Here is a 25244-nt window from a genome sequence, read left to right as displayed (position 1 = left end):
GGAGGTGGTCCAGGGGACTGTAGCAGAGATCCCTGGATGTGAATCTGAAGTGCGAGGCTGAGGTCCTGAGTCTGCCATCCACTAGCTGGGGGGTTCCCCAGACCCTTTTCATTTCTAGGTCTTTATTTCCTTGTCCCCAAATGAGGTTAACAGCACAGGCCTGGCCGGCACCTCAGGGCAGCCAGAGGGCTCAGCTGAGGTGCTGCACAGACAGCACTTCTTGACAGGAAGAGACTATGACCCCTGCAACTTAGAAGTGTCCCCGGGGAAGGTCATTATCTGTGCCACCTGAGACTTCAAAGTATCATAAGGCAACAGGGACATGAGGACTTGGGGCCTCCTGAACATACAGGCTAAGAGAGAGAGCAGTGTCCTGGTCAAGACTCAGGGATAGACCAGGGCACATTTCTTTCCCCGAATAAGTCTCCTGGCTGCTTGGCCCTTGGGGTGCCAGCACCCACCTAGAAGAGCTTCTCATAGCATTTCTCACAGTGGATGGTGTCACGGTGAATGAAGATCTGATCCAGGAGCTCACCCATTGGTTTACCGCAAATCCCACACTGAAAGAGAAAGCAAGCTGGAGGTCAACACACAGGTAAAGCAACATCAACAAGTGGCGTAGGGAAGGGGCGCCTGACCAAGATAGGCAGGCAGGTACAGAGCTGGTGGCACATCCTAGACTTCGAAGCAAACAATAAAAAAATAGCAGAAAAGAGAGACAAAATTCAAACTGAAAAAAGAAAAAAATCACAAAAACTAGCAGGCAGCACAATCACATAGTGGTTAGGAGCCCAGGTTTCAGAATTGGGCCCGCGTTTGAGCCCTAGAGCCACACTACTTATTAGCTGGGTGGGGTTGGGCAAGTTACTGAGGCGCTCCACACCTCCCTTTCCTTGGCTATAGAATGGGCACGCTGGCAGGTCGTGGGAGCATGTAGTGAGGCAGCCCACCTAGAGCACTCAGCCCTGGCCAGACATAAAGTAACTGCTCAGTAAATGGCAAGGTCACTGCTGATGTAGGAGGGCTGGGGGACATTAGTTGTGATATTTAAGGTCCAAAGGAAGGTGATACAAAGGCCCAAGGAAATGAAAATAAAAGGCTATTTCAGCAGTCCGGACCCTCTGACCTCAAGACTCTCAAACCTGCCTCTCCAGTGAACACCTAAAGGATGACAAGAGCCAGCCATGTGCAGTGGACCCTCCTGGTCCTGGGGTCAGGGCAGGGTGGCCTGCCGACAGTCTCAAATAAGAGGAGCCCGAGTCCCCATGGCTCTGGGTCTCCAGCCATCTCTAGGCCTGCCCCAGGCTGAGCCTTCTGGCTTCCAGCTTGCAAAGGGTGCTGAGAGCAGTGGAGAACAGCTGCTAAGGTCCTCAACTCCCTCTGCTCCTTCTCACCAAGCCCCTCTCCAACGGCAAGCTTCTAGCTGGCTCTTTCTACTTTTCAGTTCCTTTCTCCTGGCAGTTTTCTCTCTCACTGTAAATTAATTAGTCCTCTGGTTCATGTATCATGTTTCTATCATTTTAGTCACTGTGGACCAGGACTTGAACCTCAACTTAGCCAACTGACGGTGCAGACCCATTTAGGGGGTCCCTTTTAGGAACACAGAAAAAAATCAACAATCTGGGCTTGCAACATGCCTCACACTGTGGAGAACAGGACCCCTGAAGAGTTGCTATGATGCTGTAGCCATGGGTGTCCTCTCTTTTTTCCTAAATGTAACCATACAAACTAATCTTTTAAAATGTTATGTCAACTTAATAAAGATAAGAAAAACCTACAATTAAGGGTAGTGACGAACTGGTTTCTACAAATGAAATTGAGTAAGGAGATGACATTTCCTGGGAGGCAGCAGAGTGTGGCTGGGATCACGTGGGCTCTGATGTTGGAGCCGGATTGTGACCCTGGGTTCTGAGCGGCTCTGCGATCCTAGAGAAATGACACCCTCTCCACTTCTGTGCTCCTGGCCCATCTTCCAAGAATCCACCAAGAATATCAAGCTCTCACTATTTTGCCACAACTCCAACTTCCTCAGCCCTTATGTGAGGCCCGATCAGGCGAGTTTAAGATCTCTGCCCCTCCATGCCTCTTCCTCCCGCGCCCTGGCCTCCTGCTTTCCTACTCCTCCTCTGCATGCATCACGGTGTGCTGCCCCACGGCCACGTGCAGTGGCCTTTGCCCATGTTCAGCCACCTGGAAAATACCTGTGTGCCCCTTCACTCCCGACTCTAGGCCCACCTCCCTCACAAAGCCTGCCTGGGGACTCAGGCCCACTCTGACTGCACCCTCCCCCCAACATTTAGTGTCAAGAGTTCCTTAGGTCTCACACTCCCGTCATTTTGCTCTGTGTTTAACAGGCTTCCCTGTAATTAAGTATATAACCAAAAGTTGACAAAATCTTTTAGGACTTTTCATGTAAGTCCAGGAATCAGGAAAACAAAATGTTCTTTGCCAAACCACATGTCATGATCTTTAGGTTGAAAAATATAATCCTACTTGGAGTTCACGGAAGACCATTTGCCCTCAAATTATTCCTCCTGCCACCTTCTTATTGTAAACATCTGCTGCTCTCCAGGCCATGCTTCTCTGTCAATGATTTTTATATCCAGATCATTCTCTCTCCTTCCACCACTACTCCTGTCCTATTGTGAGTTCATCCTGGATCCACACAGGTGGAGGAGCTCCCCACTACTGGCCTTCCACTCCTTTCCTTCAATGTTCTGGGCCCCTTCTCTGCCTCAGCCACTGCTCTGGCTAGACTCTACGTGGGGTCCCTGGACCAGCAGCCTCAGCATCACCTAGGAACTTGTTAGAGAGGCCAGTTCTCAGGTCCCACTCAGCCCTACTGAGTCAGGAACTGGACTGGGGCCCAGTGCTCTATGTCTTAACAAGCCTTCCAGGGGACGCTGACACGTGCTCAAGTGTGAGAACTGCTGCCCTTGTCACTACCAATAAGTGCACTGCATCCTAAATCTGCAAGTCAGATGTCCCACTCCTTGACTCCCACGTCCTCCAGCTCACTTGTACAGGTCCCTGTCACCACTGGGACCTTCAACATGTGGACCAGCCCACCACCTCACTGTTATTGTTCCCTTGCGCACAGTCTCAATCTTGCCAAGTCACCGGGCAAAATCTCCACCCCGGTAAATGCAACTCCCCCGGCTTCACTCCTGCCAGAGCATGGCGGGGAACAACACAGGACCACGCTGACCGGTCTCGGTAGCAATCCATGAGCCCTCACATCAAGCGGGCTCTGCACAGCCCCCACTTCCCTCTCGTCCATCTGCCCTCCCCTCTGAGACACCCTCCCCTTTCTCCTTAAACATCCAACACTCCTTCCTTACCCCTCACTCACAGATGACCCTATTTTTATTGGCTGAGAACACAGAAGCAACGGCTGAAGAAATTCCTTATTCTTCCTCCACCCAATCTGGGAACCTCTTTGTATGTGACCCACATGTGAACTGGTACCTATCTCTCTCTCCTACCAACCTGTCTCTCTCCTGCATCATCAGTATTTGCTCTCTGTTGCATCACTCCCGTCAGCACAAACCCATGCTCAGCACCTCTGCGCCACTGGCTGCTTGCACTGCTCCCCTACAAAGCCAACCCCTCAAGAGAGTCTTTCAGACTCCCTCTCTCCATTTCTACATGTCCTATTCTCCCATGAGCTCACTCCAGTCAGGCTTCGGTCCCCATTACGCCACCAAAACTGCTCCTACTGAGGTCATCGATGATCACCACGCTGCAAAATTCAGTGGTCAACTGTCAGGTTTCATCCTGTTTGATCGCTCAGCAACCACGACAGGGTGACCACTGCAGTCTTCTGAGAAACTGCGTCACTGGGGGTACCATATTCTCCATTACTTCTCAGCCTCCTCTATAAACCCTCTCCTCTACCCCATCTCTAAATGCCAGAAAGCCACAGGGCTCAGCCCTCAGCCCTCCTACCACCCACCCAGGAAGGTTCGACAGCTCAGGGATGGCTCAGGGAAAATGTATGCCCCGTGAACTCCCAGCCCTGGCCTTTCCCTGGAAGGCAAATTTATACATCCAAATGACCAGGTGACCTCCCACATAGCTCTCCCTGAGGCATATTCAGTTTCGCCGGGCTCCACCTTCCCTCGTGAATACCTGCTCCCCTTAAGTCCTGCCCATTGCAGTAAACGGCACCACCACACTTTCAGCTAATGGCCTGGGCCCCAAGCTTGAATTTCCTTTGACTCCTTTCACTCTCTCACACCCTGTAACCTGCTGGCTCTACTTTCAAACAGTAACCCCAATCCAGCGGCCATCTTGTCAGCTCCACTGCCAACTCCCTAATCAAGTGACTGTTTGCTCTAGTTTGATCTACTCCAACAGTCTCCTCTGGTCTCTCTTTTTCCATTCTTGCCCCTCTAGTCTTTCCTTCACCTAGCAGCCAGAGGGATCCTTTAAAAAGCATGAATCAGACCTTGTCACTACCCCACCCAAACCCTGTAGTAGGTTCCAATTGTATTTAGAAAAAAATTCAAAGTCTTTCTGTGTCCTCCGAGGCCTACATGATCCAGCCCCCAGCCATCTTTGTGACCTCAGCTCCTACTGCTCACCTCTTACTCATGCCATTCCAGCCATGCGAGCTACAATACTCCACGCTCCTGCCCTAGGGCCTTCACACTTCTTGGCCCACTGCTGGGAATTAGTCTTTCCCTAGAAGACCACTTCTGCCTCCCCCACAGCACTAAACACACAGAACTGCCAGCACTTATTCACTTCCTTGGAGTTGGGAGCTCATTCAACTCCAAGCTCTGCAAAACCTCTGAGATGGAGCATAATCATACAGAGATCGAGCCTTTTCCATACTCTCCGAACCCATAAGACTCCCTATCTCTGGACAGTGTTCTCAGCTGCACCACCCCTCTTCCTTACCTTAAAGCAATAGTCATGGCAGCAGATGCCAAGATGTTCTAGGGTAATCTTTGGGCAATCTCGGATCTCCCGGCTGCAGTAAGTACAGATCCCTCCAGTTGTTCTGTGAGATGAAAAGCAAGAACTCAGCAGTCAGGTTGGCACGCAGACTACTGATGTGACGCAGCCAGGTCCTCTGGTTCGACATGGCCAGGCCTAGGTTTCCTGCCAGGATTCCCAGCCTGCCATCTTTTCCTGTGGTATGCAATTGGCCACATGGCCCTGGGCCTACCCAGGCCTCAGCACACTGTAGACTCTTGCATTATTTCCAGGAACCGGCCATGTATCTTCACCATCCTCACTACCATGTGTGAGGAGACCCTGATGTGATTCTTATTCCAGGCAGCTTGCCTCTCCCTGCCACCTTGCCTGGCATATCATCTTAGGGGGTCCAGCTCCCCTCCAGAACAGGAAGACCCATGTCTTCTCCTACAGGAGACAAGTCCTTGTATGCCCTACCTGGCACCCTGCCTCGGTGGCCTTTCTCTTCACACCTGGGACCAATGAGCTGTACCTTTTGGACCCTACATTCTCAGACACACCCTGCCCCTGTGGTACTCCAGGAACTATCACAAAGTCAGTCTGCCTGTAGAGCCTGCTGGGATCTCAGGCTGAAGTTCTAGATACCAACTTCTAGCTTGAGTATCTCCCCAGTTCCAGGATTCCTGCCTTTGTTCCTGAGTCACCCCTGGTTTTCCTCCTCAGACAGAACTGCCTGCCCTGACTCTTCAGGTCTAAAGTGGGGGTGCTTTCTTCCAGAGATTTGGGTCTCCTTCTGAATAGGAGCCAAGGGTGGTGTTACCAACCTGGAGCCACTCTGGATCCCTTCAATGGCCCAGAATTACCAGGGATGTCTGTTTGGTCCTTCTGTCCTGCTGTTGGCCCAGGGCTGTCTCTCGACAGTGTTGCTAAAGACTCCTGCCCTCATCACAGCCCTGCTCCTCCTGCATGTTTTACCAAAACCAGTTCTAGTCCATAGTCAGTAGAAACATCCCTGACTAGGGGTTTAGTCCTGGCTCTGCCATTGACTCCCTGTGTGACTTAAGGCATGTTATTTACCCCTTCCAGACCTGCTTCCTTCACTGTGACCTGAGTGAACTACATCTCTAAGACTCCTTTCTACCCTATTCCAAGAATTTAAAAATAGGGCTTCTTTATCATTAAGACTATCTTATGACTGCTGTCATTTAGTGTCAGTTTTTGAAACTGCTGAATGAGGTATTCTCTGCAGGTTCCTTTATTCCAAATGAATGGCTCTTCTTGGCTCTTTTCTGGCTTCTTGATGACAGCAGTCCACTTTTCTTCATTTCCCACACACCACTCTCTTTTGTAGCTTTTCTCCATCTGGTCAGATTTGCAGGTTCATTAAGTCATCAATTTGGTTCTAATCCCAGGGGCCTCTCCTGCTGACACGAGCCCCTGGGCTTTCGGACCCCACCATCTCCCTTCTCAGAGGCCTATGTGTTTGTCTTCTGATCTTAGCTCGGTTTAAAGGCTTTAGTTGCCATCCCAATAAGGGAAGCACCACCCTACGCAGTGATGTGACAGATCTGCAAGTGGGTCAGAGCTCCCAGCTAAGACAGCAGACTCACCTCTCAGAGTAAGGGGTGCTGTCACATGGGGATTTCTTCTCCATGTTGAATGAGTCCTCAACGCTCCTGATGCTTCAGAGAGTGTGAGGGGGGAGAAGAGGGCAGAAGACGGGAGCCAGATCACTACTAGTCATGAGTGGGGAACGCTTTTCTGATTAACCCTGTGGCCACAAGCTGAGATATGACTCTGCATGGCCAGCTGTCATCTGTTATGCTAAATGGCAGGGGAAGCTTTGAACTTGCTGCCAAGGAGGCATAATTCTCTTGGAGAAGAGCCCTTGCATGGGGGGCAAAGATCTGCCACGGTGAGGAAAACGACGGGGGGGCGGGGGGCTGGGATTCTCAAGGCTGTGTATGCCCGGAAGACTCCCAGTTTCCCTGACCAGTGGGAAAGGAGCAGGGCTTTTCTCCCCACATAGGTGTCTAGGTTATACTGTGACCGTCACCAGGAACCCACTCACAGCAGAAATTAGGTACCAGGGACAGGAACCAAAAAGGGAAGGAAACATTCCAATGTAATACCTGGGCTTGGGTTACACGGTGGGGTTAGGGATGAGGCTATCTCCTTTTTGTATCTTCATTTTTCATAATATGATTTTTTATAACGAAAACTAATTCTTTTTTTTAAAAAAAAACTATTGCCAGAGAAGGGTGATCAGCTTACAAGCCCTGGGATACACTTTAGTGAAGCTACCGTTCTCACTGGAGCCATGTGGTGGTGACCTCAGGAGGTAGTTAAGAAAAGTGCTGCTCAGAGGCTAAGTGACCTGCCTAAGGTCATGCTCGGAGTAAGGGGTGAGCTAGAATTTCAGCCCAGGTTCTGATTGCTTCGGAGGATTAAGCTTATCTCTAAGTCGTCTGGAAGATAAAGCAAAAGGGGAAAACACACTAGACTACACAAGTCTCATTATCCAATAAAGAAAGTCTACCGTTTTTTCATAAGATGTACTATATTTTTGTGTGTGCGTGAGGAAGAGTGGCTCTGAGGTAGCATCTGTCGTCAATCTTCCTCTTTTTGCTTGAGGAAGATTGTCACTGAGCTAACATCCGTGCCAACCTTCCCCTGTTTTATGTGGGATGCTGCCACAGTGTGGCCTGATGCACAGTGCTAGGTCCATGTCCGGGATCTGAACCTGCGAACCGTGGGCTGCTGAAGTGGAGTGCGTGAACTCAACCACTACACCACAGGGCCAGCCCCATAAAAGGTAATATTTTGACTGAATATTAAATTCAATTTTAATGTAAATCTAACTGTCAGAGTGTAATAATTAAATTTAATAGAGTCGTGAGACTGGGAGAAGAAAAACCAGGAGATGGACAGAGTTCAGTCAAGTGACACTCACAGAGGCAAATGCTAAACGGCAAAGACAGCTCCCTTGGGGGTGCTGGAAGTTCTACATACATTATTTCTAATTTCAAAACTTCCCTGAACAAAGCTATAGGGACAGAAAATAGGTCAGTGGCCAGGGGCTGTGGCTAGTGGTATGGGGGGCTGCTCATTGGTAAGGGGTTTCCTTTCAGGGTGATGAAAATGTTCTGTAATTGGATAGTGGTGATGGCTGCACAACACCGTGAATTTACTAAAAACCCCTGGATTGGACACTTTAAAGAGTGAGTTTTATGATATGTGAATTATATCTCAATAAAGCTGTTGAGAAAAACCACCCTAAGGAATTATAGACGAAAAAACTGAGGCTCAGAAAGGTTGAGCATCTTGTCCAAAATGATCCAGTCAATGGGGGCCAAGCTGGTGCTTGAACTTGACCCCTACACCCATGCTCATCATTCCACAGCATCCTCACCCTAGCAGTAGGAATGCTATGGCATACAAAACATTCCCGGGGGCTGCTGTCTCAGTGTGGGTTAGTTTCTAACTGAGGTGCCATGCAAGTACCCTTCCATATGGCATCAGGAAGCAAGCAGATGAAGAGCTGATGAGTGAAAAGTTATGCTTATCTCAAATGTATTCAAATGAGGCAACATGGCATGCTGGAAAGAGAGTGAGAGCTGAAGAGGGAAGCCCTGTGTTCTGGAACAGGATGGAATTAACTAAGGGCCCCACAAGCCCTGTGAAGAGTGATGCTCTCAGGATTTCATAAAAGAAAGCGTGTAGTCTACTAAGAAACAAAGACAGGCAGAAAGGGATGAAGTAGGGTGCGGGATGAAGTAACAGTAAAGGGGGAATGCAAAGGCACCGAGTTAGGCAGAACAGCTGGAAATGTGGAACTCACCCCGGCGGGCAATCAAATCATTCATCCATTCGATAGATGATGACACAGAAGTTACTCTGGGCCAAGCCCTGGATGAAGTACTGGGGGTGCAGGAATGAGGATACACAGGGCCTGGCAGGACTGGGGACTTGCTCTTACCTGCGTGGGGACACTGGCTTCGCCGAAGATACCTCACTAGCATTCATGTACTCCTTCACGAAGAGAATCCCTTTGCTGTAGGATCAGAGCAGAACATAAAGAGGTATACTGGAAGATTCCAGGGGACTGGGTCTGGCCCAAAGGAGGGGTCCATGGCTAGGAGGACCCCCACCTGGTTTGAAGGAAGTGAAGGAGCTCCTGGTAAGTCTGGGGGTACAGGCGCTGGTGGGCTCCAGCCACTGCCAGGCAAAGAAAGCAGCAAAGGCGAGCTGCTGGACAGCTGAGCCCTCTGCGGACTCGGGCTGAAACCAAAGCCCATCAGTTAGTTCAGCTTGACGTGTGTGGATGTGAGAGTCCTAGAAAGAGGCTCCCTGCAGCCAGTGGCAATATGCTGTCCTCCTCCATGCAGATCTCAACACTGCGGGAGGCACACCCCACCCCCGCCCCAGACTTTAGTTCAGCGGACTTTCCATTCTCCTCTCTGACTGTGTTTTCTTTCCCTTTCACCCATGACCAGGAAAGCCTCTAAGCCTCAATCCTACAGTATCAGTCTTTGCCACTCTGTGAGAATCTACACCAGCAATCTAACCTCTCCCTTCTCACCCCTGGAGTTCCAGAGGCCTGGAAATCAACTCACCCTGGACAGGCCACTGGCAACATTGAAAACAAGGTCTGCCTCATGCTGGGCTGACCACAGACGCAAATTTCACCCCATTTTCATACTGTGTACTCCAGCCTGCTGGCTTGATGTCACAAAGGACCCTCTGATCCCCCCACCACACACCGGCCCCTCACTCAGCCTCCCTGCAATGGCTCCCTTTCTGCACTCTAAGATTGCGGGTGGGGCCAGGAGTGCGGATGAGAGAGCAGGTGTGCACCTCTCCTCACAACAGGTAACGAGAGAGACAGACACAGGCTCTGGCCTCAGTGGGCTTTCTTTGGCCTTCTCAGGCATGTTCCCCAAGAGATATCAACTAGGTCCTATGGATGGCAGAGCCCTAGGAAGTGCCACCTCAGCTTCTCATTGGGATAGGGAGAAAGGGATATGATGGGATTCTGTCCAGGCCCACAAACAGGAGGTGATATTGAGGTGACTTGGATTGCACTGTGTAGCCCCTTGACCAATGAGCTGCTGGGAGGTGGGGGAGGCACTATAGTAATGTCAGGCAAGTGACATGGGACAAAAGCCTTTAGGTGCAGGGAGGAAAGAGCCCAGCAAACATCTACCAGATAGTCCCTTCTTACCTCGATGAGCTGGAGTCTGGTTCACTTGGGGAGGCTGGGATGTAAACATGAGGCTGCTCAGCAGCAGCAGTGATGGTGACAGTGACCGCACAGCTTGAGGGGTTTCTCACCCTGAAAGAAGTGGAGGGAGGGGTGAGTGGGTCACCACTGACAGCTGACACCTTCCAAGTTTAGACAGGGTTTTGGGGGCCTAATCCCGAGACCGCCACCTCAAGGCATTGAAAAGAATGCCGATGAATTTGAAACAACCCTTGCAAATCACTGAACTCTTCAAGGCTCCTGAGACCCATGGGTGGAACTACTCACTTTACAGATGAGAAAACCTAGGCTGAGTGACCCAGGTCACACTGTGAGTCAGTGGCAAGACCCAACCCTTCCAGTATCCACCCAGAACTTCCCACTGCAGCCAAAGGCCTTGGACTATGACTCACTTGGTTAGAGCAGAGCCATGGGACTACAGGGAACTTAACAGACACAGCCCAGCTAACTTCCTCATTGGATGGGACAGCCCCTTCCTAGGATCAACACCCCCTCCACCCTCCAGGGAACTCTCTGGAGAATACAAGGCCAAAGGAGAGAGGCACAAATAAATTTAGGAATCACCAAGGAAGAGACTTGGTGCATCTCATTCTGGAAGGCATCTTCCACCAATAGAGGCAGGAAACTGACAGGTATAATGATTTTTCTGAATCTCCACCTCTCAGCTGCAACACATAACCCTTGGCCTGGAATCTGACCTCCTAGGCAGTTCACAGGGCCTTTTTCTGGCCAGGCCCTTACTTGCTCTCACTTTGCCTGCTGCCAGGCCACCAGTCCCATAGTAAAAGCTGCTGTAGCTGCCCACTGCAGTTCAGGGCATTCTGTTGGGCACCACCAGTGATCCCTCCCCATTTGTGCCATCTACCTCACGTCTGCCCACTCCCCTGCAGTGTCGGGGCCAGCTCTATGGGTGCACATTCCAATGTGCTGCTGCTCAGATCATGCTCTGGATGTGGCTGTCTCCACCTGGCCTAGGCTCTCGGGTATCACACCCCTGCAAGAGAATTCCGTGCCCAGGACCTGAACTAGTCTAAGAGTGGGGAGGGGGAGAACAATCATGATTGAGCACCTGCCTAGCTCCCCAGGCTCATCTTCTCAAACTATGCCATGTGTACCTGAAGCTCTAGCCATACTGACTGACCTCTCTTGTACCTTTGCACAAAACACCACCTTCTCCTCCAGGAAGCCCTTCTGGAGTACCTACTCAGGTTGGGTGAGGTACCCCACCTCAATGCACCCAGTCACCCTGTGCCTATTCCTACGTCACCCTATGACACAGGAATGCATGATGAAGACTGGAGAAGGTGGATTGGCTAGGAGGGGAGGCCCATGGGAACCTGGAAAGACAGATGGGGGATAAAATACAGAGCCAGAGAGTGAGGACTGATTACAAGAGGAAGGAAATAGCATCTTCTTCTGATTGAACAACTAGCAAGTGCCTGGCATCCTCTGATCCACACCCAACACAATAGTTGAGGGGACAGCAGAGGTGAGAGGAAAAGGTAAAAAAAATCCCATGGGGATTCCTCCAGGACTGCAATGTGAGCAATGGGAGACCTCTAGCGGGAGAGCTCCCTATCCCTCACTGGATAACGTTTCACCACCCTTGTGTAGCCTCCTCCCCCTAGCCTACAGGATCCAGCCCTGGCCCCACCCACCTGGTCTCCTATCCCCTCCTCACCTCCTACTCTCCAACCACAGGACCCTTCTTTCAGTCCCTTCTCCCAGACTCACTCTCCCTTCATGGCCTCCATACATACTGCTCCCTCTGCCCGAATTGTGTCTTCCCAGGTTCTTTACCAGGCTGGCTCCTCCTTGTGCATCAGGTCTCAACTGAGCCACACCCTCCTCAGCAGAAAAGCTTTCCCTGACCATCCTAGCTACAACCACCCCTGCCCTGGCCCCTCTCCACAAGGACACCCGGTTTCCTTCTTTTCTTGGCCTATCACAAATGGAGAGGCAGCAGATATAGCACAGTGATTAGCAGTACAGGCTCTGGGCTCTGACTGTCTGGGTTCTAACCAATTGGGCCACTGCCTGTCTGGATGACTATTGGCAAGCTACTTAACCTCCCTCTTCCTCAGTTTCTCATCTGTAGATTGGACACAATAATAGTACCTCCTCCACAGGGTTGGTGTGAGAATTAAGTGAGAGGGCATGCATAAAGCACAAAAACAGTGCTTGCACATTCTTGGCATGCAGCAAATGCTAATGGTCATCACTATTCTGTTACCGATGTCATGTTCATTCATTGGTACACTACGTGCTCCCTGAGGGTGGGTGGATGGATGGACGGGCCCTGGCCATCTTGTTCAGGGTGTATATGACTGCTACCTACAACTGATCACAGGAGACACTTAGGTAACATCTCTAACGCTGTGGCCTGTGGCTCTTGGTTATTCCCAAACTCATGGTTGCTTTGGGAGAAGACCTCTGGGGAGCAAAAGGAGAACCTAAACACTGCCATGCAAAACCATCCTAGTGGTGGTGGCAGTGGAAGAATTCATCCCACATCTTTAATTTCTGGCAGGGAGTCCCATCTACACCAGGGCACATGTTCCTCAGGGACTTTCCAACTCCATGAATGGCAAAAACATCCTATCCCTCTCCTGACCCAGGTCTTCACGCTCCAAATGGCTTCCAGACAACATGGTTCTCTGTGCACCTTCTCTGTGCCAGGCTTGGTCTAACAGATTTGATGCTGTGGCTCCAAATTGAAGCCCATGGAGACCTAACCCTGGGATACTCCATGCTGGTCAGCTTCCCACTGGCTCCTAGCCAGTCACAACTGCAGAGGGTAACAGGCATGCCCAGTGTGTTAGGGTTTGTTCTGGATCGTGGCCCCTGACAAAATTCTGGCTTGGGCAGACAGGAGCCCAGCACAGCATAGCCCTTACCTGCTGCCCTGGCTGTCCAGGTCCATGAATGGCTCAGGTCTGGGGCTGCTCTGCCGTTTTGAGGTGCTGGGGTCTGCAGGTTGCTGGGTGGGTGCAGCTGGGTCTCCCTCGTCACCTCTCGGGGTTCCGGGCCTCTCCTGCCAGGCCTCTCCCACCTTGGCAGCCACATTCTTCTCCTCAGAACCAGCCAAGGCGCTGAGGAAGAATGAGCACCCTTATGGAGTGAGTGCTGTGGGACCAGTCCTTGCTCACCCAATGTACACTGATGTCACCTCCCGTGGCGATAGCGGGCTCCTCTTCTGGAGGGTGGGGCATAGAGGAGCCCGGCATGACCCCCACCTTGGGGAGAGTCTGTCTTCTCCTCGGGAGGGCTCCAGCACCGCTGCTCCCTTCCCACTAACAAAGGCAGTCGCCTTCCTCGTCCCAGTCACTCCGTCCTGCCTAAAAATCCCCAAGTCATCCTGTCTTCTCCCCAGGCAGCGGGGCTCAGAAGACCCGTGCACGCAGCCAGGCCCTGCAGGGACCCAGCTCTCTGGGAAGGGGCCTTTCCCCCAAGCTGCCCTGGCGGACCGGGTGCGGGCGATGGAAGGTTAACAGGACCGTCAGGCTCGCTAGATTCTCAGACGGGCCGGTGACACCACAACGGAGGAGAAGGATCACGAAAACCCAAAGGCTCCTGGGCAGGCGAGATGTGTGGCCCGCCCCATTTGTGATCCTCGCGCGCCATCTAGCAGCTGGCGTGGGCACTGCTGCAGAATAATCCCTGCCGAGGCTGATCTCGCCCAGGGCGGCCATTTTCCTTATTGCCGGTCGCATTTCCCGGCGGGCACCGTCCTCTGAGCTCGCGGCTGCAGGAAATGGCGGCGCACGCAGGCGCACACACACGGGCCACACGCTCGCAGATTCGCGCAGGATCCCGGCGCACGCACGCGCACGCGCGTGCATGCGTATCGTGGCCACTTTGCTTTCGCACTTCGTTTTTTTTATTGCTAAGTATTCAAAGTTATTATTACGACGCAGTAGCATTTTCATCCCTTTTCTACAGATGAAAAGGCTGGAGTGAAGGTCTGCTTGCAGTTCATAAATAGCAGTCAGTATGGAACTTCGAGCCTTTCCCCGCGACTCAATCTGATCACGTAGTTACCCCTACACTAAGCGTCGTTAACTCTGGGGATGGACGTGGGGTAGCAGCAGAAGCGAGGGCTCATCACTTAAATTAAAACAAACCAGAAGGCCTTTCTCAACTTCAGCCACCGTCTCCATCCCCCGCCCCCGCTTCTCTTCCCCCTCCAACAGCCAAACTTCTTGAAAGAACTGTCTATACTAACTCGTCACTTCTTCATTCCCTTCTTCCTGTCAACTCTTCAAGGAACCTACTATTGCTTCCCAGTATCCCAAATTATCTGTCCTGCAGGACGTCCCTTCCTGGATGTGTCTAGGACCAATACGTGGTCCTTTAGGCTCCTGCTCCCACTGGGGGCTGTCCAGGATTTCAGGAACCTGGAAAACAACCATATGAGGCTAAAAAACGTAATTGGAAACACTTTGGCTATTTTATCAAGGTAGATAAGCTTTGGAGACACCATGACGGCTGTCTGGTTGCTCCTTGGCCTCTCACCCAAAATTTAGTCTACAGTCTCCAAAAGATCACATTATTTCAGGGCAAAAAAAAAAAAATCTTAAAAGCCTCCTCTACAAATATCAGTAGGAACCTTTAGCCTTCATGTTGAGCAGGTAACCTCAACTTGTCCCATCTGCCAGAAACACAATTCTGATAAAAATATAACGTGGGGCAAAGACAAGAGCCAACTCATATAAACCAGTGAGTTTTGTATTTCTGTGTTTTACCTGACTCATGCCTGAAAATTTACAACGAAAGCCGTAAGATCTATATTGATGTCTGTCAGTATGTTTATGTATATATGTACGTTATATATGTGTAATATTTTCTTACCTTTGGCTAGTGTTACCAAATTAACTTACAAAATCCCTTATCCTCTATTCCCATTGACTTAGAGATAAACACATATAAATTAAATATTCCTAAAACTCTCATAAAGAAACAATTTCTAATACTTTAATGTAAAAAAGAATAAGTATACTTATAGAAACTAACCTGAATATTTTAAAAATTCAAGCTCAAAAAATTTAGGTAAATTTTTGGCAAACAACACTAATTTAATATTGTTAGTTTAATAAAAAACAGCTATGTCTTGTGAGTTATCAACATTACATATAATAGAAGCATATATTTTTATTCTACTTGTGTATATTTTTCCTAAACCTAAACAGGTGTACTAGTCGAATAAGCTAGTATTATATCTACTAGATATTTAAGATTATAACAATATAAATTTGCTTTTAACCAAACTGAGTCATTATTTTGATAAACTTTATTTCAACAGAAATTATGTTTTATAATACGTCAGCTTAAAGACAGTTTCCAAGATCCTTTTCGTAATTTAAAACCTTGGACTTATGCTAAATTAACTAATAGATATTCATTAAATACCTAGATGATTTCTAAGTAAGATAAAATACTAAAACATTAATTATTAAGCCTAATTTTAAATTTATATACTTTTTCCTTCTTATTTTTTATAGTACAGAGAAGCTCTATTTGGATCTGTTAATAAATGTGTTCATTTATCCACACTGAAAAATTGTACTATAAAAAAGTATATAACTATAAAATTTCGTGAGATAGATACTCATCAGCTTTACCAGTCTGCTACAAAATGCTGGCATATGACAGTTCGAAATGATCTACTTCCTAGTCTTCTCTGTAAAATAGAAGTTACTAATAGTTAAAGATTATAATCAGTATGTATGAATGAAACTACTAAAAGTGATAATGGCAAAGGGGAACATCTTTGTATGCAAAGTATGCAAGTATGTTTTTGTTAAGGAAAAAGAGTAATTTTGTCCTGAATTTAAATAACCAGTGGTTCCAAAATATATGTAAGAAGGAATATAAATGGATGTTTTAAAACTTCTAAAAGGTTCACAGAAAAGAAATTTTATTTGTCATGGTCAAAACTGGCTAAAAATTATTGAGGCTATAAGATTTTCAAAAAAGCTCTAATATCAAATATTATACTAATGCAAAACTAAAATTTGGCTTCCTCTCTGTTAAAATAACCAAATTTTCTTGGATCATTGGTCTGCTCTTAATAAAAGGTTACAAATGCTCTTTGTTTCCTCCTGAGTAATCTGTCTAAAATGCAAAGTTTTTATGTCTTATCAAACTAACGTCCTATCCTTTACGTTGACTGTATCATGTCCTCAATTATTTTTTTAAAAGGCTTTTTAATTTTAAAGGAGCTAAGAGTGTCTACAAGCATGTTACCTTCTAGGTCTACTTTTTTGTGACTTTGACTCAATAGATAACTATTATTTCTCACTATCCTATAATCTTATTTAGTCAAATGTTCAAATTTCCTGATAACATTTGACATTTTGCCTTCCCCAAATAAAATACAACATATCTTTTACACCTAAAACTGACACTGGGATTTCCCAGAGGGCCCAAAGGATTTATGTGTTCTTTCACTTTGTAATAAGAGAAGTACTAAAAATAATTAAGTTTATTTAATATTGTATAAATTGCATGGGAAGCATTGTCAAATCCCCCCCAAAATAATGCTGAGCCTTTCCTAAATTAAAATTTAATGGGTAAAATGTTAAATATATAAATATTTCAGAAATTATATAAAATTCCTAGAGATTTGTCAGTGCCCTCATTGCCCATGATATGCTTCCATTTCTCAGAGTCCTGGTGCTGCCTTGCCTGATATTAGACAACAGCAGCACAGTGTTGTCAGTGATAATTTCAATGATATTTTAAATGCTAACTTAGTAGCAATTTTACTTTTTTTAATTTAAGTCCAGTGTATTCTAGGCCAGTGGTTTTCGATTCGAAATTCACATCACTTACCTATGGGATTTTACTAATATACAGATATTTAGGACCTTTTCTTCATTGGCATTTTGATTTCATTCCACTCCTAAATCTCGTGGTTTAAAATAAGTTCTTACAACCATATGTCTGTTCCCTTTTAAAAGGGCCATTGCCACTACTGTTGCAAAACTTTTGTTAGAACAAGTACCCCCACATAGGGAATTCTGGCTCTGTCAAGTGACTGAGGAATTCATTTCACCAGTTAAGTCACCCAAGAAACCCGACAAGTTCTTCCTCTATACCCCAAGTCATATTGTCCTTATCCTCAGTCATCTGAAATGGTAGAGCTAATGGACTACAAAAATTAAAAGTTGCCAAATTGATGGAAGAACTCAATTTCTCATAGCCTAAGGTTTTACCTGGTCCTCTCCTGCATGTCCCCACATGAAATAATAACCAGCCCACCCATGAGAATTCCCTATTCTGACTGGGTTCTCGAAGATTCTAACCTGGTCAATTCAGACATTCTAAAATACTAACAAGGATTTTTCCTACCCTCCATCCACTCTCCCTAACAATTCTGCTGTTATCATTGCCTACATCCTTGCAATTCTCTCTCTGCCTCCCTCTGCATTTCCTAAAATCCCAGGATAGTCAAGCTTTGTCCACTAGCAGGGTGCACCAACTGGCTTTCCTCCTGGCACATGCCCGGACTGGGGCTGAGGGACTGCTTGCTACTTGGGACTATTAGCAGTAAGTGGTCCTTAATCCCCTGGATCACAGACTCCAAAAGTTGCCATTCCTGATGAACCTAGTATACACAGGTGCCATGCTAGTGACCAGACCCAATGACTGGAAATAGAGAGCCCAGCCGGGTCTGGAAAGAGGACTTGTCCACAGCCACACCTCAGCACACTCCAAGAGGTGGACTACTTAGGAGGAAGAGAGAAAGGGCATTTCCAGGGTGTTGCAGCCCACCTCAGAAACAGCACACTCGGCCTTCCCTCCTGTCTCAGAGACAGAGCATTCTCCTTCCTGCCCAAGGCTCTAGAACCTACCACCCTGCGGCCCCCACCATGACCTCAGTGACCCTTCACCTTCAGGTTTGCTCACTCTCTTTTCAAACAGCAAATCTCCTTACCTGGTGGGTATTTCCTCCCCTGGGCACATAAGCATGCACTCTAGAAGGCCCTCCCCATCATCCTGTAGCTCTTCATCCACTCGGCCCTCTCACATCCATCACTTCATGGCCAACATTTTAGAAAGAGTTGCGTACCTCCACCAACTGCACTTCCTCACCCACTACTCCCCCCTCAATCCACCTTAATCCAACCACAGCCTTTCTGCTCCACCAACCTGCCCCCTCAAGGCAGCCATAAGCTCCATGTCGCTCTCCTGAGCTCCTCTTCCTCTATAAGACCCTTCAATATTATTTTCCAGAATTCCGACCCATCTGCCTTTGTTTCTTATTTTTACTTTTTTTTCATTTTATATACTCCATTAGAGTTTTAGGGTTGAATAATTAATACCTCCCTTTTTTCTTTCTCAGACAAAAGAAGAGCAGAAAATGGAGATAAACGTCAGCCAATGAAGCAGACAGCTTTACACGTAGAGCTCTGAAGGAAGGCTCCCCTTGCATCCCCGAAACACAGGGACCTACTCACCCAGCCAAGGGCTTGGCTGGACGACTGGCCCTGGGAGCTTCTGGAGGGAAGCAGAGAATTTAGGGGAACCTTCTGGGCTGTATATCTAAAAGTTATCTGCTTCCAAAAACAGGAAGAATTAAGGGTCAAGCTGGGTCCATGCAGTTCCTGTTCCCAACTTGGCAACCAATTAAGCCACTCTTCCCCAAGAGAACAGGAGGAGGGAGGCCAGTAGCAGAAACAAGAGACCAAGGAAATGGCATCCCCCACTCAACTGACATTTTCCAGGCAACCTCATCCACTCTCTAGCCCTGGTCTAACTGTCACTCAACTCCAAGCTTGTTTACTCAATAGCTTTCTGGACATCATTGCCCATATTCCCTACAGGCACTTCATATTCAACATGACCCAAATGACCTTACCATATTGTTACCAACTCTTAGTTAATATCAGCCCTGACATTAGTTCCCCTACAGTGAACCGAGCATATATGGGTTAAAACTAAAAGCACACATTTTCAGTTCCCTGGTTCTTTAGTTACACTCATATCTAAACGTTTCTTTCTTTAACCTCTAACTCCCTGAGCTTTACAACCAAACAGAAGTTACAAATTGTTAAAGTCCAGATGACCTCACGCTGGGCTCCCACTAAAGTTGTGGCTAATCACAGGACCTTGAAGTTCTTTTGCAGAGAAACTAATGTCCAGAGAATATCAAGATACCGAAGCTTCCCAGGCCCAACTCGTCGGCTTCCTGATGCCAGAGTCTACCTTCCACCATGGAGATAAACAGCCAAGGACGGGACGCTCATCTGAGAAATCCTTTGTCTCCTCCTCTGGAAGCAGCCCCAGACACAGGCAGATGGGGAAATGCTGACCAAGAAGGCCATGGCCCCCCCTCCCCTACCTAAAACCCCAAATACAAACCCCTACCCGTTTCTTAATGGGGAGCAAGCAATTCTTGGGGCACTTGCCCTTGCTTTGCTCCCTCTGCCTGGCAAAGTAAAGCCTTTCCTTTTTCACTCAAGACTCTGTTGTCATTATTTGGATTGGCATCGGGATCAGAGACCAAGCTTTCACTAACAATATCTCTGCCCAGCACCCCTCAACCTCGTGCTACCCTTCAACTAGTTCCTGTCGCAAGTTTGAGGTCATCACCATTCACCCAGACCCAACCCTGAAATCTCAGGAGCAGCCTTGGCTACCACTTTCCCTCACCTTTACCATTAGTAAGGCAGCAAGACTTGTGGCCCCAGCACGTGTCCCTTGGCTGAGGAAACAGTCTCCTAACTGGTCTCCTACCTTGTCTTACTGTATACCCCCTGGGATGATCCTCCACACAGTAGCTGGGAGGAATCTTCCTAGAAGTTATGTCGGGTCGTAACACTCTCCTGCATGAAAGCTGTCAGTGGCCCCTGAGGCCCTCAGAAGGTGATCACACTCCTCAGCCTAGGAGCAGGTGCCTGCCTAATCCCCTCTCAACATTTCCCACCAAGCTGCCAATTAACCCTTCCTTCACTGCAGTTACCCTGACTCCGTATTTCCTTCACAGTGTGTCTGTCTGGCAAAATATTTCAGTTTCAACCTCATCTCACCTGTAAAGAAAGCCTCTCCTGACACTACCCTCCAGTCAAAAAGAAACCCAATTGCCTCCTTCACCTATGGGTTGCACTTTTTACACCCCCTCTTGCTGGATGGAATGCTGAGTGGTATAGGAAGCCACATGCTGTGGCAGGAAGTCCAAAGTTGTTCACTCAGTATCTTTGGTCTGGGCCCTTACAGGGCCTGGGGTCAAGGATGGGCAGAGGAGTCAAGGACAAGGTGGATATTCTGAAATAAGAAAATGTGTTATCTAACAGGTGAGCCTGGTCTTAAAAATAGCCTCCTACCTAAGTAACTATGGAACCTCCATGGTCTAAGAACCCCAGTATCATGAGGGGAGATGAACGTTTTTATTTTATCCCTGCAAAAGAAGCCACAGATACCATCTCCTGTCTCCTGGGGCAGTGAGGGTCTCGGCTCTCCCCTTCTAGCATTTCTGTCTTATGCGAGAAACCATTTGCTTGGATCTGCAGAAGTGGTAAGTGCTTTCCTTTGCTCTCCCTGAATTCTCTGAGCAATACAAGCCCGCTACATTTTCACAATCTGTAGACATGTCTGTGCTGTACAGGACACGGAATGTAGGGGCCAGCAGGCCAGATGCTGTTAGCAGAGCCTTGACATGAAAACCTCACACACACACCATATGGTCACCTCCAGTCACAGTTACACTTGCCTCTCATTCATGCACACTGACATGCACCAACACATCGCCAATTACAATCCCTCCGTCAGCCTCACTGCCACTGTCACAGTCTCTAATACCTGCTCACTCATGCTCTCTTCCTCTTATTCTGACCTTCTCTCTCTCTGCTTCACCCTGTCACACTCTCTGGCTTTTACTCTCTCTCTCTCTCTCTTTGTCATTCTCTGATAGCACCATTTTATACACACAAATATCCCTCACCCTTCCTGGGACCCCCAACTGCAGTGCATCTATACTCTGGGAGACCGCCTTCCTACTCTACACGTCAGGAATTAGCCAGGGCTTCCTACCTCTGGGGACAGACATGTGCTCCCATCGCAGGCCCCATCCTAGCTCCTTGCACCACAGGAAGCCCCCTGACACTGCTTGATGCCCAGGGAGTCACCATCCTAACCCCACTCATGAGGCAGGAGCCTGAACACCCAGGTGTGCAATGTGCCAGACACTAGCATGGATGTGGGGTGAAAGTGGGTCCCACCTGGGTCATGGCCCTTGACAAAATTCTGGCTTGGGCAGGCAGGAGCCCAGCACAGCATAGCCCTTACCTGCTGCGCTGGCTGTCCAGTTCCATGAATGGCTCAGGTCTTCTGGGGTTGCTCGTCAGCTCTGAGGTGCTGGGGTCTGCAGGCTGCTGGGTGGGTGCAGCTGGGTCTCCCTCGTCACCTCTCGGGGTTCCGGGCCTCTCCTGCCAGGCCTCTCCCACCTTGGCAGCCACATTCTTCTCCTCAGAACCAGCCAAGGCGCTGAGGAAGAATGAGCACCCTTATGGAGTGAGTGCTGTGGGACCAGTCCTTGCTCACCCAATGCACACTGATATCACCTCCCACGGCAGTAGCGGGCTCCTCTTCCAGAGGGTGGGGTGTAGAGGAGCCTGGCATGACCCCCACCTTGGGGAGAGTCTGTCTTCTCCTAGGGAGGGCTCCAGCACTGCTGCTCCCTTCTCACCAACAAAGGCAATCTCCACCTGTGCTAGATGAAGCCTGAGCCTCCAATGCTTTTGCCATCCCCTGAATCCAACAAGGAGGGAGTGGCTTCCTGCCTGTCCCATGCATTGAACTCTTTGGGAGGTCTTCCTTCCTCCATGGCCTCCCATCACCATCCCCATCCTCAGGTGCTTCTCACTGCTGGTGCATCCTCCAAAACCTCTATCCTGTGTGATGGTGATGGTGATGGTGATGGCCTGGCAGCCTCAGGCACCAAAGATGTCATATGCCCCCTAGGCCAGAGGCAAAGACTGAGTCAGATTATTGAGAACATGAGCCCAGTCACTTTCATACCAGAAAATGGAAATCTAGCTCATCATCACCTTGATCCTGGCTCATCTTGAACTCAACCTTCCCGGCATCAGCAGCCTGCCTCCAATTGCTGGTGGGGCCATCCCAGGATAGGAAGACACCACCACCAGCTACACCTATCCCTGGGACTTTTTATTCATGGAAGTTAATCCCATAGTAGGCAGGCTCCCTGTCTTCAAGCTGGAATAACAAGAGGAGCAATGACCATACTTTCCGGAGAGTATGCCTGAAAGAAATGTGACTCTTCGGGCTTAGGTGGAAGGAACCAAAATCCTACAGCAGACAAGGTGATCACCACCTCCAGCTGCACCTGGCAGATCTTCAGGCAAGTGGGTGCTGTGCCTCTTTGTGCCACTTCTACCCTGATGGTCTGCTGCAGCCCAGCCAGATACCAAAAGTGGTCTTCTCAGGTAATGCCAGTCCCTTGGCCAGGAGGATGCCCCGATACACCCACCTTACCTCTGCCTGTGACATACATACTTGAGGCAAAGACAACCTAGAAGGCCTAAAGAGCTTGTTTTCCAACTCTGGGAGCCCTGAGCTAGCTTTACCATGGACTTAATCAGAATCCTGTCCGAGCCCATGTCCTCTATAGAATTACAGTAATAGAGGTTGTCCTCACCAAGTTTGTGAATAAAGCCAAGATTCTCTACAAAGAGCAATTTAGGGATCCAGTGCAATACAGACACAAGTGGATGAATAAGGCTCCTTCGCCCTAGGCCTCAGAGCAGCCACTACTATTATGGGAGGTGTAACCTATAAAAAGGAAATCTTAGTAAAAACAGTCACAGGAAGTCTTGCTGAGCAATGTAACATCCCAGAGGCCTTCCAAGCCCCTAATGAATGGCCTAGAAGTCAAGTGTTCAGAGATAGGCAAGGTACCACTTCTGGCTGTAACTAGAGCAACGATCCAGTAGTATAATACAGCTACTGCCAATTCTCAACAAATCACACTCTCTACGTGGAAGAGAATACCCCTTTCTACTCTTGCACTACCTCCATTAGACTCCTCCACTGGTTGACAACAGTTGTCCACAGTGAATAAACGTACTTAAAGTTCACCTGTTCCTCGCACAGAAAGAACATAAACCTGAAAAGCCCAGACTTGCAACATAACAAAGAGGAAAACAGCATATGTTTTAGATGTAAAGTCTGATAACAAAAGTTTAGTGGAGACGGGATGAGCTACTCTGTATCTCACTAAATGAAATCAGGCCGATAAAGCTGGGAAAGGGGAGCAGAGGCCAGCTTTCGAAGTGTCCTTGAACACTTCTGGTGGAAGGAGGTATTCCTCTGGGGCTGCTTTATTTAGCTTGAGGTTTTTATAAAACAAAAGTTTGACGTTTATATAGTACTTTGTGCTAGGAAATGTCCTACATTCGTGTATGCCATTATTCTACAGGTAAGGAAAAAAGCACAGAGGAGATGAGTAAGATACCCAAGGCCACACAGCAAGTAAGTGACAGAGCTTAGATGTGAACCCAAGTCCATGCTCTTAATCACCGTACTATACGCCTCTTCCTGTATGTGATGAAGCAAGAACAAGAGGGTAGCGTACGGCAGAGTCCCTCAAGTTTGGGACAGTTCCACTGCTGTGCAATATCTCCCGGCCCAGCCCCCTCACCCTTCCTCACCCAGCTCTTGGGAACCAAGCCCCTCTCCACGGAACCCCAGAGCCCAGGGCAGGCAGGTCCGCCCGAGGGTCCCTCGCGGTGGGAGGGCCCGGCTGTCCTCAACGCGTGTCCACAACCCCTGCCCCCGGGCAGCTCCGAAGACCAGTGTCCAGTGCCCGGAGACGACCGACGCCAGGGCGCCCTGCCGAACAGCCTCGGACCTCAGGAGCCCCTTTGGGCTCCTTGCGAGCACCCAGCTCCCTTCCTCTCTCCCGCCTTCGTCTGGACAGCGGGGCCTGCTTCAACCCCAAGGTCAGTAGGCTCCGCACCAGAAGGCCGGCGCGAGCCCAGGCTGGCCAGAGATGCGCAGCCCGGCCCGTTTGTGATCCTCGTGCGCCATCTGGCGGCCGGCGCGGGCACGGCCGCAGCAGAAGCGAAGCCGAAGCCGCTCTCGCCCCGGTCAGCCATTTCGTTCTAGGACGGTCGCATTTCCCGAGAGGCACTGCGATCCAAGCTCGCGGCAGCAGGAAATGGCGGCGCGCGCAGGCGCACACACGCCGGACGCAAGCGCGCAGGCGCATCCAGGAGGGTCTCGCGCGCGGCTAGACGCAGACGCGGCCTGGTGCGCGTGAGTCGGAGATGCACGGGCGCAGGCGCAGGTGTTTTGTGCTGGCTGCTCGGATCCCTGGAAGGCAAGGCGAGTCTGTCCTCACCTCTTTTTTCTTCCCAATCCACAATCTCCCGGTTTCCCACGGAGATCGTGAAAGCACTAGTACAGGGTTTGTCAACCTCGCCATTAGTGACATTTTGGACTGGATAACTGTGGTGGGGGCTGCTCTGTGCATTGTAGGACATTGGGCAGCATCCCTGGTCTCCCCCCACTATTTGCCAGTTACACTCTCCTCCCTGTTGTGACAATCAACAGTGTCTCCAGACATTGCCAAGTGACCCATAGCGGGTGGCGAGATGGGAGAGATGCCCCTAGTTCAGAACCACTACCCACGAACGATGATTACTAACCTAGACTGGACAGGAGAATAAACTGGGAGTTTAAAAAAAAGACATTGATGGTGGAGGTCCACCCTAGAACAATTAACTATAAATCTCTGTGTGGCGCTCAAGAATCTTTTTTCTTTTTTTTAAACACTTCTCTGGATGATTTTCAAGCGCAGCCAGTTCACAGTGAAACACTGTGATCAAGAAAGTTTGTATTGATTTTGCAAACTTTTAAACATCGGAGGTAAGTAGTTACAAGCCTGGGCTCTACAGTTAGGCAGATGTGGGCTGCATTCCTAGCTCTGCTCCTCACAGGAGCCCTCCAATTTCCTCCACTGTTAAACTGAAGAATAAGAAGCCAGATCGTTCCCCAGGTTTGGGAAATAGTAGATGAGATCATGGACACA

At 49.0% G+C, this 25244-nt stretch overlaps 1 protein-coding gene across 20 annotated transcripts in view; it reads right to left on the bottom strand.

The window, feature by feature from the left end:
- The window catches only part of ZNF185 (zinc finger protein 185 with LIM domain), a 66924-nt gene that overhangs the window by 2802 nt on the left and 38878 nt on the right, over positions 1 to 25244 (bottom strand). For 7 of the 20 annotated variants that reach the window (XM_014729265.3, XM_014729264.3, XM_070257564.1 and 4 more), the window contains 7 exons: positions 21479 to 21676; positions 13087 to 13281; positions 10151 to 10261; positions 8906 to 8980; positions 6537 to 6608; positions 4906 to 5008; positions 462 to 560 (listed from right to left, as the gene is read on the bottom strand). In XM_014729265.3, coding sequence (XP_014584751.2) covers positions 462 to 560; positions 4906 to 5008; positions 6537 to 6608; positions 8906 to 8980; positions 10151 to 10261; positions 13087 to 13281; positions 21479 to 21676 — 853 coding nt within the window. The remainder of the gene's footprint in view (positions 1 to 461; positions 561 to 4905; positions 5009 to 6536; positions 6609 to 8905; positions 8981 to 10150; positions 10262 to 13086; positions 13282 to 21478; positions 21677 to 25244) is intronic. The other 13 variants (XM_070257570.1, XM_014729266.3, XM_070257566.1 and 10 more) reach the window with 4 other exon arrangements.

The sequence above is a fragment of the Equus caballus genome, chromosome X (assembly GCF_041296265.1).
Source record: "Equus caballus isolate H_3958 breed thoroughbred chromosome X, TB-T2T, whole genome shotgun sequence".
Lineage (NCBI taxonomy): Eukaryota > Metazoa > Chordata > Mammalia > Perissodactyla > Equidae > Equus > Equus caballus.
Note: the sequence above shows the minus strand (reverse complement) of the source record. Positions and strands in the feature narration are given on the sequence as shown.